The sequence below is a fragment of the Cimex lectularius genome, unplaced genomic scaffold (assembly GCF_000648675.2).
Source record: "Cimex lectularius strain Harlan isolate CLEC.00 unplaced genomic scaffold, Clec_2.1 scaffold104, whole genome shotgun sequence".
Taxonomy (NCBI): Eukaryota; Metazoa; Arthropoda; class Insecta; order Hemiptera; family Cimicidae; genus Cimex; species Cimex lectularius.
Genome location: NW_019392737.1, coordinates 1,286,807 through 1,303,044, shown reverse-complemented (window position 1 = coordinate 1,303,044; position 16,238 = coordinate 1,286,807). Strand labels below are relative to the sequence as shown.

General features: G+C 35.1%; 1 protein-coding gene across 9 annotated transcripts in view; it reads left to right on the top strand.

Annotated features, from left to right (window-relative positions):
- LOC106665612 overlaps positions 1-16,238 on the top strand; it is a 370,792-nt gene that overhangs the window by 290,695 nt on the left and 63,859 nt on the right. For all 9 annotated transcript variants that reach the window (XM_024227020.1, XM_024227025.1, XM_024227024.1 and 6 more), the window contains 6 exons: positions 12,765-12,953; positions 13,013-13,139; positions 13,206-13,563; positions 14,585-15,070; positions 15,152-15,429; positions 15,500-15,717. In XM_024227020.1, the coding sequence (XP_024082788.1) occupies positions 12,765-12,953; positions 13,013-13,139; positions 13,206-13,563; positions 14,585-15,070; positions 15,152-15,429; positions 15,500-15,717 (1,656 nt within the window). The remainder of the gene's footprint in view (positions 1-12,764; positions 12,954-13,012; positions 13,140-13,205; positions 13,564-14,584; positions 15,071-15,151; positions 15,430-15,499; positions 15,718-16,238) is intronic.

Sequence of the window (16,238 nt, the reverse complement as noted above, 5' to 3'; positions counted from 1 at the left end):
TAATTGAATTTTATAGATTTTTTTCGTTTTGCATATCTGTTGCTTGAAGAGAAGAAGGTTGTGTTTTATACTTTCGATGCATGTTTCTAGGCAGTACGGAACTTTTACAACTCGGTAACTTCTTTTGATGGGGTCAATTGGCTGATATTGGCACGGTTTCTTTTCGCGCGAAATCAATAGCTTTCCTTTAAACGCTATTAACGATCTCCCCCTTGTTCTCACTCAGTGATCGTATAACCACTGCAAAAATCTCATTGGTACGGCCGAAGGGTCAGAGTCAATCTGCCGTCAATAAAGACAGCAATTGAACCGGGACAAAATTCCCTTGGACCGATTGATATACCGGTTCCCTTACAATTATATTCTTCAAATAAAAAGGAAAGCAAACAAACGTAGGGCATAAAATGTCCTTCCCCTGCATTATCGCTCAAAAAAAGAAGAAATATTATTGTCACATTGTCGGAATAGTGAGTTTTATACGATTTATTCAACGTTGTAAAAGCTGCGGAAGAGGGATTGGGACGATTTGTGGCCCGAATAAAACTCGAAACTCGTTTTTCAGATTTAGCGATTCGTCTGCGCCCTGACAAGAGGAGGACACATTGCCATTTAGGTCGTGGCTGAGAAAAAAGTTGGAAGAACCATTCAATGCGGTCTACAAAGTGAATCCATCTCCGCGAAACGGTCACCGAATAAAAGCAAAAAAAAATCTAATTGAATATACAAACGTTTTTCTCATCTATCTATTTAATAAGCCTATTCAAGTTTTGTGCGGTTTAATATTCCTTGCAAGACTCCCCTTTATGAGTGGATTATAAAATTTGCCCCCCTGGCGAAGGTAAAAGTTTTTAAGATGTTGATTTATGCAAAGACTAGGCTTACCCCTATCAATGTTTCATCACTCAATTTTAAATTGTCTTATTTTCCCATCTATCTCGTATGAAACCAGTATAAATATTTACTGTGGGTAAACCATTACTGCAGTTATGTCATACTTTTTAAAGTACAAATTCACATTCGATTCGACAAGATGATATTATAAGCTTTATTTATTTATTATTTATATATTATTATATTATTTATTTCTTCTTATACACATTTAACCTTACTTTGGAAAACAAGCCTGTAATAACAACGTGCCAGCAATAAAGCCGGTAAAACTTGTTTGGGTAAATTAAGCGCCTAATTCTAACTCCGTCCTCAGGGGATAATTAAAAAAGCTACGGGCTTATTTGCCCCTTCTGGCTTTTGCGGAACTGTGAGAAGAATGGTTTTCTTAATTCCTCACCCTATGATAAAAAGCTATTTTAAAATTTCGTAATTAACTAAACAAACAGATGTTGCAAAGAGCACAATGTAGATAGTTAATCACTTTGTCTTCGTAAATTCATTATTTAATTTAATAATAGATCTCAGCCCAAAATGTATTTATTAAAAAAATTAGGTAATTAATTAGGCATAAAAAACGATACTAAAGGCGTCAAAGACGATTAACAAAGGCTATTAAAACCTACTCGACAAAAAACGATATGTACAAATAATTTTCGAATACAAGAAAAACACTTTTAACTGCCTGGTCTAAAATACAAATACACAAAGATAATTTATTGACAATGACAACTTTGCAACTGTCCTCACACGTCAACTCGTGACAATGGTGATTAAAAACATTATTGGAATACAAAAGCGCGGGTGAAAGTACTTCGGACAGACTGGCAGAAAAATGAAATACAAATACAACGAGAATAGATCCTTTAGTGGCTTTGGGTGTAAGTGGACTATGGGCTATCCAATCATAGTGACATGTTTAAAGCTGTTATTTGATATAGGCCAAAAATGAACAAACTATGTCAAAGACATCATAATAACAAATAATAGCCCCGACACACCTCTTTAACTTTTCAATTAACAGTAAAAAACGGACTCTTATAAGAAGAAGAACACACAGACTAACCACTGACGTCGCAAAATACCGATTAGTTGACCGAGATGATTGGAAACGCCATTTCAAAACAAACTGGCAAAACAAGAGATTAAATTACTTACATAATAACTTACGAAAGCAGGAAAAAATACTTCAGGCAGACTGGGAAAAAAAGATACAAAGGACATATTTGATCATTCAAAAATCCAACTGTACTACCTACAGTGACAAATTTAAAGCTGTTCTTTGAAAAACAAAAGGCAGAAAATGAGTAACCTACGCCATAGACATCGAAAGAACATAGACAAAACAGAATACCTACCCTCGACAGAAAACTCGATGTATATTAATAATTGTCAAAAGCTGAAGAAAATACTTCGGGCAGAGTGATAAAAATATAAAATAGACGCAAAGAACATTAAATCAAGTAGTGACTTTGACTGAAAGCTTAGCTATGGACCTATGTGCTATGGACTTCCCAACCATAGTGACAATTTTAAAGCTGTTCTTTGGCATACAACTAGGTCAAAAATGAATAAACTAAGTCAAATATATCATAAAAACAACTATAACCCCGACATACCTCTTTCACTTTTCAATAAAAGTACGAAAGAGATTCGTCTAAGGAGAACCCACAGAACAACTACTGACGTTGGCAAAATACTGGATGGTTGACCATGATGATCAACAACACCATTGGGAACTAAAAGAAATCACTCGACAAAATACTAGATATTATACATACATATATTACAAAAGCTGGGGGAAATACTTCGGATACACCGACATAAAATAAGACTTGGTTAGTTTCATCTGCAAAACTCGCTCTTCGCAATCGCATATTTTCTCTCCTTCACGGAAAGACGTTGAATGAAAAATATTTAACCTTTCTCAGACAGAAGGATAAAAATAAAGTGAACAACAACAACCAAACACAAACAACAATGGAACTCATTCATTGGACTCAAACAATCCAACAACCTCATAACAAAATTCGGAAGGAAGGAAGTAATAGAATGTAGGAAACAGGAAAAAACTTAATCCATACAAGATTCTTAACAGGACAGTGCAAACTAAACCTCCATTTAAAGAAGATTGGCATAACCCAACCCGGCACGTGCAGATTCTGCACATAAGCAGTGGAGACACCAACACACCTATTAACAGGAAGAAGTGCTTTGGGACGTACAATGTGACTGTAGAAGAAATTGAACCACTGAAACTGGGCCTAGTAATCAAATTACTTGATGAATTAGGACTCAACGGCTATGAGCACTGAACGGGGGATACAAGAGCTCTTAAAGGGCTCAGTATATTACACACCCCGACTAATACGCCTACATCTACATCTCTATTGAACCTAACCTAACTCGACCAAGGCGCACTCCCACGTATCGCGAAACAAGAACAATAACACAGATGAACAGTAAAGGAGAATTTTTCGCTATCTGGCCGACTAGGGAGAGAACTTCATCCTAAACAACATTGACATCTAAACAGTACGTTGTTTGACCTTCAAAAATGTAAAAGCTACATCAAAGAAGTCGAAAAAACCAACCTTTACCCTTTCACCTTTCACCAGCACTGACTATGATTGGTCAATAGATAATACTCATTTAAAAACAATAACACCACAACGAACCACTGATTTCGGCAAAATGGTGAAAGGCTAGGGTGATCAAACGGCCAAACTATAAAAAATTGTGCCCAACATTAATAATTTTCTACCCTAAGTTCAACTAAGAAGACAAAACATCTTAGAGAACTTCTGGCTATGACTGTGTGGTTTTTTTTTTTTCAATTTTACTTAATGGTCTGTGGTTTAGGTTTAAGGTTCAGACTAATCGTTTATATCTTAACAAGTCATTAAAAAAAGGTACATTCTTTTTTTTGTCATTCTTACGACTGATGAATACCGGCAAAATGAATATATATCTTACGGACGTATAAAAAGGACTCAAGTAAGAAAAATAACTCACAGACCAAGCACAGAAGTTGGCAAAAAGCGAGGATAGGAAGACGGGATGATTAAAAACGACCAACTACAGCTTAAAAAAGTAACGGACTTAAATAGCCGTTCTGGCTTCTTCACTACAAACAAAATTTTTGAATTATTACTTAATTTTACCACTAGAATATAGTTAATAATTAATCATCTTGTCTTCTTTACTTATCCACTAAAAAAAAACCTATTAAGAAATCATCCTTGAAGGGATTATTTCGACAGGAAAATGTGACTCTCGCGTGTATGCGGTTTTCGTGTGACATTGTGACATTTACTCTGGATTTGTGGGCATACGTCCTTGTCAGTGATGAGGATTTGGTCGGACGCTAATGAGGACTCCGCCTGGCTACTGTTTCTTGCCCCTGGATTGTCGAAAACAAAGTGTTTCACTTGACATGAGATATCTGCCAAGACAGCTTGTCCTAGCTTAGTCAGGCCGTATCGATGTTCTACTTTTTAGTATAACTGCCACCATCTACTTTTCATTGATTTAAATTCTAACAGAATTCAATTGTGCGCTCCTTCATTGTTGAAAGTTTCCGTTGAAGTTCTGAAAACAGGTAAGCTGCTTAAATAAAGAAGAATAACGAATTAGGTTCATTTACAATCGTTCGAGGTTCATGAGTTACTTCTCTAAATAATTAATTAATTAACAGGGGAGACATTTAATTAAACATTCTCTCTCTTTTAGCCTGTAGAACAATTTGCAGTCAGCATCCATTACCCTTATAAATAATACAGTTTTCCTTTTTGTTTGAAATTTTGGACGTCTAAATGTAATATAACCTATTATGTTACAGAATTATAAATTTTTCATTTTCTATAATTACAAAAAAAAATCTTTTTAGAAAAAACATTTGGCTATAAACAAAATAGTCGTATGATGATAACGGAACACTCGAAACGGGGATTTTGTATTCCTCAGGCCCTGCAGCCTTCTGATTGTTTTTCCTGCTTAAAATTATCCTGATGTGGAACTTTTCCTAGTTCCTCAGTTCAATCGACTGGATCCTTCTTTTGTTGTGTTTGATTGTTTTTGTGAACTCATACTGAGAATGATCTGTATATTGTCCTTGTTATCCCAAGTACTGGCTCTGGCCCTATATTTGATCTTCCAGATCCTCCGATGGCCAGTTGGCATTTTCGTTACCCAAAACTCCTGGCACCTGATGTGTGTTTCCCCAGGTTTTGGAGATTTTGTGTGCATTTACTATTTTAGATGTGATCTTTAACGTTCTAATTCTCTTACGGCTGCTTGGCTGTCCGATCTTATAAAGTTTTTCGTGAGTGTAACCTCTTTTCAAATTTTGTATGACACAAGCATTGATAAGATGTATATGAGCTTGAATAACCGAGGTGTACTTACCTAATGAGTCTAATTGTTCATATTTTGGGTTTCCTTTCCATCATTTGTTACAGGAGACATGTGTATACCACTGCATTAGATATTCTCCCGTTTCTTCTTCTCTTTTATAGTCCGTTGAGAAGTTTTACGATGTTGCAAAGCATGTTTTCTGGACCATATAGTCAGTTTCTAGGAATTGATTGATATCTGATTTTAAAATTTAATATGAAAAAAAAAACAATTGCTTGATTTTTACCTAAGAAGGAATCTATATAATTGATAAATATCTACGTTTTTTATTAATAGTAGGACATCAAAATGTTCAAAAGCATGACTGCCGTAGCTGAGTTGATGATTTTTTATTATTACGATTTAACTCAAAATTAATTATCAACTGTAATAACTACTTAACATCCTAACGAAAGAATATCGTGTATTCATGCTACTAGGGAGATGAACAGGATACACGAATTAAACAAAGCCTCCAGACTAATCTAAGTGCCAAAAAGGAATGGGAAAAGAGAAAAAAATACCTCAGTCAAGGAAGTTACTATCTGTTGGTACGTCGATGGATCTAAGAGGCAAGTAAGTACAAGGGCAGGATTTTTTATCCCCAAAACCAAATATTCCTACCTCATGGGCAACAGTGTCTTTTAAGGCGAAATCCACACCATCAAGCGATGACGTCAGATCAATTTAAACCTAAGATATAAAAACAAAGACATATAATATAGATAGCAGAGTATTAAACTCAAATATCATCAGCTCGAGAATGGTGCTGAATGGCAAAACCGAACTAACGGATTAGATGCGCTGGGAAACGAATCTCAACGGACGCCCTTGCAGAAAAAAAGGGCTTCTTCACAACTGATAGTTCCTGAATCCTTTTTAGTATACGAATCAGCGAGCTCAGTGGGTACAAACAATCCAAAATCCTAGCGAGATTTGGAAAGAATGGATAGAATGCATCTAACTATCGAAGGAAGCGTATGGCATACGTCACACCGAAATCGGGTCTTAATCAAATTGGTAATGAATTTGGTCCTGCTGGTGTACAATAAGTACAAAACGGGGATACTATTGCTTTCAAAGGGCATATCATTTTTCCTGATACTCATCTACATCGACATAATTACGACTACAGCATATTGATGAGATATTTTTGATCTTTCCTGTACGTGTGATACTCAATCTATACCTGTTTTTTAGTATTTATGGTCATATTCATTCTCGTCCGTCTATCTTCGTTGTTTTCCTCTGTCAGACGCGTTTCGGCAATTTCGCCATCTTCATTGGTTGGTCTGTGAAATTTTGCCTGCCCCGTCCCGTTTATAAGTTTGTCAAAAGTGAAATGCTAAAAGAGGCCTACAATCTAAATCTATTCTCGTCTGGCAGGCAAATCTAGCAAACAAATCAGAAACTGTTTTATTCAGTACACAAATTTCTCTTGTGTCTAGTAACGATTTACATAACTGAATATCTTTATAAAATTAACTACCAAACAAGGTAAGAAACTTCCAAAATTACAATAACATTTTAGGTGAAACAACAAACTAGTGTGCCTTTTCAGAAGATCCAAGTTAGGAAAACTTGTTTTAATGGATCGATAGTTAGATATGATTGGTTGCTCTGCCTGTTGCACACACGACCGCAATCATACTGGTCAGCCTTTCTCACTTGTTCGATTCGACCAAGCCAAAACCATGATCAATGAAATGGTCAGTCACGATTAAAAGTACATAAGCATTTATGTTTTTCGTTTATTCAATAACTGCGTGTTTTTACTAAGAACGTGGTTGTTCATAATAATGTATTGCTTTTTCTGTTTCTTATCGATAATAATAACACAATTAGAAGGTGAAATCTAAAGTGGATAGGTAAATAGCAAACTTGTTATGTGTTGCGACTTCGGTTTCACTTACGGCCCAGGCGGCAATAAAAGAAGGGCTATTCAGTGGCTGAGGGTCTTTATTTAATACCAATAGCAGGGGGGATGTTTCATGGCAATCCTTGGGAATTGAACACGAGGGTGAGTTTTATATCGCTTATCAGAAAGATGTCGGTATGTGTATTTGATATATGGAGTTTGACACCCGTGCCTCCCTGAACACGTTCTGACTTCTGAACCGAGCCGTTAGGGGTTGATTGTACTGAGGTGTCGGGTATTTCCAAAAGTGCCATTCACTTCATTTAGCTTAATTTCTCCTTTGCCAGAGCTTTCTTTCTTAATGACGTTCGCAAGAGAGGTCCTGGAAGCCGAATTGCGGGGTTATACAGCATGTAGAAAAAGAAAGAAGACAAATTAAATTAAAATGTCATCTATCTCAATTAATTATCGCTTTTCAGAAGTGTTAACTTTAAGAAGCAATATTAAAAGGCGACTTTTACTATAAAAAAAATGGTTTACGTTTGCGTACGGCCACATGTAACATAACTGACCAAAGAAAATTTAAATCCAGCCAACCTGCCAAAAACCGCCCCAGCTTATTACTTATTTGATTCAATTCCTTCTTAGCAATCTTGTTCAATTCAAAATACATAAACGGAAATAGATAGATACATACGTACAATACATTAATAGGTGTGATATATGCCTGGTGCCCCGCAACTCTCAGTGGTTTATTGCATTTTATGTGCTTGAAAGGTTGTTTAAAATTCGCTTTTCGGCTCGCCTTTTAGTTAGGAGCCGTGTGAGCTCCATATAGGTTGTAATCCCCGGCTTAAATAAACCGCAGGGCTCGAGGGGCCCTTACAAGTAGCGTAGGACGTGTAAAGCGGTTTTCTTCTCTTCCTGGCAAAATCTGCATAGCTTTGCCTTTTGCTTAGACCATATGCAACTAACAACTGTGTAGGTTTTATGAACTTTGAACGATTTTTTAACGAAATTTATAGTTAATATCTCAATGCTTCAAAAGGCAATAATTACAAGTTTCAACTGAAAAGTGCTGACTTCTATTAATAAGGTGTTTCATCTCGTCTGTAATTACCCTTGATTTTATTTTTACTCCTTTGAGAAATAAATAGTGAAAACTGTATTCATTAAGCAGCTAAAATGATGGATGCTTAATGCAAATATTGCTTCTTCCAGCTTATTATTTTAATTAGAAGGCTCCAGTGTTAATTAATAAACTTGATGAAGTGAATCTTGAAATTAATTTCAATAAGTTTATTACTCTCAAGTTGAAAGCTTCTAATGTTTTTGAGAAGCAATGCAAAAATTTGTTAAATTCATTATATTTCGTGGTCTGATTGGCCAAATAACTTCTTTCAATTAATTAATCTTTTTATGTAAGGTATTGGTTGAAATGAAAAAGGGTCACTAGCGGGATACAAACCTGAAGGATGTGGGTTCGAATCCCGCTCGTGACACTAATTTTTCCATTTCATCCAATCTTACAGCACAAATTTGGGTACAAATCACAATGGTGAAGTTAAAAGATTATAAATTGACAATGTAAGAGTCAGTCTTTTAATGATATTATTAGGCGTTAGATTTATCAGATTTATATTGATAAAAGGCAGCTCAAATCTGTGGTTGAAAAGTGTAAAATCGTTCATACAACGCATTCATCATTGTTGTGTGACAACTAACTGGATGTTCACCTTTTGAGCAGCTACGGGCAGAGATGTGAAAAGATAAACATCAGATGACAGTTGTCATGCCATTTGCCCATTAGAGTGTCACCCTGATGCTAGAGGGTTCTGATTCTTTTATACAATCCTGAGGCTCATTCAAATTTGTAGGACCACTTCAACAGTCCTCTTTTAGGAAGCATGAGAAGGCGCTTCCGCTTAAATGCGTGACTTCATAATGTAATACTATATATATATAAATTTTGTGCTGGAAACACAACAACATAACATAATGTTAGCGGTAAAGTAAATATGACGTAAAGTAAATGATAATAATTCTTCAATTGACCTACAAAAGCCAGAAACAGCTGTTAGACAATGTTTTGTAATATTATATACATACGACTTACTGTAAATAGCATTGATATATTTTTAGTTTGCCTACCCTCACTGGGTTGTTATATTGAGAGGCAAACCAAAATGATAACATGATAGTATTATATTCATCATAATAACAGTGTTGAAGTATAACCACATAGTAGTCATAGCTGACATTACACCAAATAATTAAACGATATGGACATTTGTACTTTTCCCTTCTTAACTATCAAAGAAAAAAGTCTCAATTAGTCAACTCCCAAACCAAAAGGGTTCCAAGCTACAATGTTATAGTATGGTTGTTTCTGATCATTTCGACTTCCCTATAAAAGTTCACTTCAATTAAATTAAACGAATTTTATCCCAACCTAACAATAGACTCCCAAAGATTCTTTCTATGCAAATTATAGATAAAGAAATGCATTAGTTTAAGGAATAAAATGGAATATTAGACCGTATAAATTGGGCTTGTCCCTAGAGCAACATTGGTGGTGTTGAACTGTAGAGCCTTGTTATTTGTGACAATATAAAGCAACAACATAGCTTTGGCCAATTCAGACATCTTCCCATTCCATAGGGAACTCAGTTTACATCCTTACTTAATAAACCTTCCACTACCCTTTGATAACATGTGGTGGATTATTAAAAGTATAAGTAATAAGTTTCTGTTGAACTTAAATTTAAGTTATTTAACTATAATAATGAGAATAATACAGTATAAGTATTATAAACACTTCAAACTGCAAAACGTTAACTGTGAACTTTGTGGTGGTAAGGAGCAGGAAGATTTGTTTCATTTCCTGGCTACTTACCTGCCACTGGCTCCTGTAAGAAAGGCTATTTTAAATTAGAAGGTTCATCCTGCAGGGGTTTTGTTAGAGGACATTAATGACAAGGATCGACCTGTGAAGGTCAATTTTTGTAAAAAGGCTTCTTTACAGCCAAAATCAGAGGGACTAGATGAGTGCTGGCAACAGCTCTATTTTGCAGATTCCTTTATGTTTCTTGGATTCCTTGATCTAGTCTGTAACAGAAATACTATGGTAGTTCACTCCGGAAGGGTATATGGATATAAATTGTGGGTGATCATAAATATGTAATTCTGTACATACAAGTAAATCATAAATATGTATATACATGTAATATTTTTGTTTGATTTACTGATTTATACAAGCTCAAATTTGCCATGTACATTTGTAAGTGTGTCTCTTCTTTTTTGGGCCCAACCCTGTATTCGGAGAACCGAAAACAAGGTCCCAGAGGTTTTCTTATGATCGGGCCTGACTACATTAATTTAATTTAATTATCAGGCACCTTTTTTTGATATACAAAATTCCAATATTCAATTCAAACCAAAATAAATACGAGACCAAAATATTAATTAAATTTAAATCTTTTATTACAATTTATTTCCAAAAAAGATTACAATTTCTTTTATTAATTATTATTTTTAATTTAAAGAATCTTTTATTCTATAATAAAACCTATTTCAGAATCTACAAACATTAATTTTAAAATCGAAGTTAATTCCCGTTTTATAAAGAAAAGTAAAAGTAAAGGAAATTATTATTATTGTTATTATTATTAATTTTTGACCACCAATGAGAAAATACAATTAATATTTTAACATAACTTTTAAAATCAAATGTTATCTCTTTTAGTTTTCTTTATAAAAATATATTTTTTGCAACAACCATTTTTTAAATTAAAATACAATTATTATTTTTAGTTTTTTGACGCCAAAATATAAAATTTACTCACTTCAATTGTGTGCACACCAAAGTTTCTTAATTACAAATAAACAGCTCTTAACCGATGGAGGACAGAAAGAGAATTGTTTTTTTGACTGAAAAAAATAGCCTTTTCCTAGCCCCTACTCCTTTCACTGTCAGATGTGTGTGGAGGGGCATGGCGGTACATTCAAATCGAAACGTGACACTTACATATACTCGCACCAAGTTAAACCTATCACTTCTCACGGTGCTATGTCAATTCCAGCTTTTGAACTTTATAATAAATTACCAGCAGTCTTATCTGTCCATCTGCCGAGCTTGGGTACCAAAGGTTATCAACAGCTAGGTCATTTCAGCCCCCAACGCAATCACTTTTTTAAATTCAAACTCTATTTCTGTTATTATCATTCATTCTGTTTTATTATTACTTAAATTTGCCTTCTAATTTTTGAAGAAAGTTCATATTTATTTTATAAATACTCAGAACAGGGATTTTAGTTACCTAAATTAAATATTACCAAATTGTATATGTTTTATATACATATTAAAGAAAAAATATATTTAATAGTAATCAATTCCCAAAACAAAAAGGTTCCAAGCTACAATGTTTTGTAGTTTGGCTGTTTCCAATCATTTCGGTTTGTGTAACATGCATCAGCTTCTTATCATCTTCAGTGGTGCGTTAGTATTGGCGTCCCACCCTACTATAATCTTTAATAACTACTGAAGGTTGTGTATGACTATCACAGCATGTTCAACATTATTTTTTGATAATTCCCCTATTAGTACAATGTGTACTTATAATTTACATAATAACAATATTGTCCCCAACTAAAGAGGAATCACACAGACTCAACACTGAGGATGATGAAGATAGACTGACCAAAATAAAACGAATGATCATGTGACATGTTCATCAACCCAAAGACCCCCCCAAGAGGTATTCTCACACTACAACTTAATTGTTTAATTAATTCCTTCGAGAAACACAATATTATGATGGCTTTAAAAAAAGTAAAGTAATCCCTGTCATGACGGCTTAACGTCCTATTACCCAAGGGTGTCATGGATGAAGGATCAAACACCTTTTAATACTTCTTTCATATTCAATTAAAAAGCTATGGTCTATGCGAGGATTCGAACCCAGACTTCTAACATGGTAAAAAAGATTCAGACGCCCTATCAATCTTAGGAAAGTCCAAAGCTTCCTTGTGTATCATCATAATAGATACATCACTGGCATTCAAAGAATTTGTATGACATCTATTTACTATAATCAAAGAATAACACTTAAGTTTTCTAGAAACTGAAACAAGTCAATAAATACTGATTATCGAGTCTTGCTCTTACTAATTAGACTATTTCCATAAAAAGTTAAATTACATTTATAGATACAAAGGCTGTACAACCGTAGGCGTTTGAAGGGAGCATCCTGCGTCCATAAATACAACTTGTTTAAAACTCCTGGAAATCTACATTGTTACATGATTTTCATTACAAATTGTATTTTTCTAAGGCTGAAACACAAGTATCCCACTAATAATAGATAAAAGTAGATATATAACTGCTACTGAAAATTCCAAATCGGTGTACTTAATTGTTTAAAGAAATTTGTTATTAACTCTCTTTTACTTCACACACTGGGGAAAAAAAGATATTAAGCTTTTTTACGTATGATCGACTGACAAGAGAAATAAAGCCATTTTACACATGTCCTAAAATATTAATAGTAAATAGTTATAAAATTAATTTTTCCTTTTTAAAAGTAACAAGTTAGAGAGAATAATTTTATTTTGATTGTTTCAGGGGGGATGAGGTTGAGAGGTCATTGGAACTTTTGGACAGGGTACTGTCTGAGTTTGACGACCTTGAAAATGGGAATGTCACCCTCGAAGACGACGGATACATGAGTATGAACGGGAGGAGGCAGCAGAAAGAATTTCCACCACCCCCAGCAGAGGAGGCCCAAAGAATCATATCCACTCTACTTCCCAGGTATATATTTATTTTTATTTTAATCAAAATCTTATATTTTAATTATTTATTTATTTTAGGGTATCACCAAGCAACTCAAGTAAAAGGACCAATGGATCTAGACCACTACAGGCTAGTTTGACTTTAGGGCACGAACCAAGGCTTGATCGTAATCACATTACAACAATAGCTACTCAGACAACCATTGTAACATTATATCTAATAGTACAAAAAGCAATATAATTTTAAATATTTTCATTTTTGTTTCTACAGCCCAAAACCAAGCATCTTCGACCCTATGGTTGGCAAAATGGTACCCTTGGAAATGGAGGAGTAAATGTATGCATAGGGGGTGGTTTACCCCCAAGGACGGTTGCCACTGCAGTTGAGCGCCACCGGGAAGTGAAAAGAAAAGACGAAACCCGCTTGGGTTCAGTCGCAGAGGCCAATGATGGAAATTTTTCTGATGATTCACTGGAGGGTGTACCTCCTCCACCTCCTCCTCCGATTATACCTAATAAAAGAGGCAGTATCGCATGGGAGGTTCCTCTCGATGACGATGAAGCCCTTTATACTCCAGGGAGCACCAAAGTTATAGGAAGAAGAAGGAGGCGTTCCACTGATAGATCAAGTAATTTCCTCGTAGTAATTCACCTTATTTTTTTTTTTTTTTTTTTTTTTTTTTTCATTTCTACAGCATTTAACTCAAATTTTAGTTGGATTGTTCTCCAGTGAACAGAGCCTGTTATCTCTGGTTTTGTACCAGCTGGCCATAAGAATCATGCACCTTGGGTTTTAGCAGTCTGGGGTCAGCCCTCGGTCATACCTGTCCCGCCACCCAAGTTGAGAACCAGTGGGTGTCAAATGCTAGGTCATTTCAGCACCCACTGCCATCAGCCCTCTCAAACACATTCGTGCTAATAAATACATTCACTCTCAATGTACACAAAACGGAACACAAAACAAGATCTATCTGCTCCAAATACAATAAAGCAACCCTCTTTTCTCCAAAAATTGGAACAGGTCAGTGACTCACTGCCATTCTCAAGTAGAATTCTCATATAGAGTGGCATTCCTACACACTATAAATGGAACCAAGGAATGGCACCTTTCAATTAAGTGAGACTCAAGAAGCAACCTTTCTCTACTTGCCAGATACTGACGGAGGCTCGTCAACCTCACATAGCCTATTTTTGTAATCCAGTGAGAATGATCCCTATTCTACAATTCATATTCCTTGGAGGGCCATCCAAAGGCTATGCCCTTAATACATAGGATCTTCTCTTCCAATCCAACCCACTAATACTGGCTTGATTTTGATTATATTTTTTATCCCATCAGAGGGCTTGACTGTTATGGTCAGAATATGGTGATTTTTGTTACCTTCTAGACCTATGTGTCTGGCAACCCAGACAAGGACCACCCTTTTGTCAAGATATTCCAGTTTAAAGAATCTCTCCAACAAGTACACCAGGATGATCATTGATGATCAATTTACAATAGAATTTGAATGAAATTAAGTTCTTATATTTTTTAATCATTTTCACACCACATTATTCATTATCAAATTTTATTAGTGGTGTAATTCCACCCATCAAATTATTGTAGTATTATATTATTTTTTATATACTAATTTAACTTTTTTTTTTGAGGTTCTGGATCAATGGGTAGATTAAGAGATATGGAGGAATGGCCAGATCCACCAACAGGTACTGAAGACGGATCAATATCACCTTTGTCAGACTCAAGCCATTTGGATTCTTCAACCAGTAGCCGACAAGAAGAAATCCTAGCCGAATTATCTGATAATATGTCTTCTGGAGGCACATATGTAATACGGAAGGGAAGGCGAAAGGAAAGAAAGCCCATGCCTCTTCCTCCAGAAGCTAATGCCATTGAAAATGGCGATTTGAAGCGAGGAAGTTCAACATTTGATAATATAAAATCTCTTTTAAGAGAAGGACTAATTGAAGGCCTTGACGAAGCTCCACCAGATTTTGCACCCCCGAACCCACCTTCGATTGTAAGAGTTGTTTCATTACCTTCATTCGCCTCAGAGAAGCTTCCAAAATCTAAATCCTCAAGCCTAGAAGTGCCTAATGAGGCCGATGAAGAACATCCACAAAGATTTGACATTGGTAATTTGTTTTTGTAATCTATTATTTTTTGTAAAACTTATTAATATAGTATGTGATATACATTTTTTTTTCTTTGTTTAGGGATTCAAGTAATAGGAGACCCTGATTCCCAACCTCAATCTCTTCAAACTGTTGCTGATCAGACTGATTCAGACAGTGAAAAGAAACGTGGCAGTGTCATAATGCTCAATGGAGGAACTGATACTTCTTCAAATGAAGCATTAATGGCGGAATTAAAAAAGGAATATGATACAGAAAGTATCAACAATAATGAACCGACAGAACTGGAAGTTAAAGTGGAAGTTGGAAAGGAACAAGTGTTGGAAGACCCTTGGCTCACAGCCGCAGAGATAAGTCAGGTAATTGCCATCATTTATCAATCAGTTATTCACATCTGACCAGAGTTTCACTTCTATAAATTTTGTAAAGGTTCAAGTGATACCAGTTGTGGAAGAAAAGTTGGTAAAAGACCCGGAAAAACCTCCTAAAGAGTTCAAAGTAAAAGTCGAAGTTGTACAACATGAGTTTGGCCCTTTACCACCGTCCCCGGTAGAGGAAGATGAAGACGAGTATGCAGATATCCTCCGTCCAAGTCCTGCACAAACTCCAAGGGGCAAAACAGGAGAGAAAAGGGAACCATTTTACAAGTAAACAAACTAACCTAATCTTCTGACTGATAAATTACTTTACTGTTAGATCAATTAATTAATCTTTTTATCTAAGTTATCATAATGATAGCTCAAGTGGTTTGAGCAGTGGCGTATTGAGCCAAAGGTTGTGGGTTCGAATCCTGCTTGTGACAATAACTTTTCATCTCAACCAAGACCTTATATAAAATTAATAATTAATTGAAATAATGAATATGTCAATTATGACCATTAAACATATATGGTTTACTATTAGAGTTGACTTTATTCAAATATATTTAAAATTAATAATTTTGAATGCTCATCTGCTCAACCATCATCTGGTTACATGAGATGATGATATTCATTTTCAATTATTTAAATCATAAATTGTAAGCTTCCATGTAGTCAGATTACATAGTATCAAAGTTTTAACTAAACAGAATTAGAAGATTACTTTAAACACTACAGTACTTTTAACACCTTAGACAATTGTCAGAACAGAACAGAAATTTTATTAACATTGTCTACCCATTTGATAT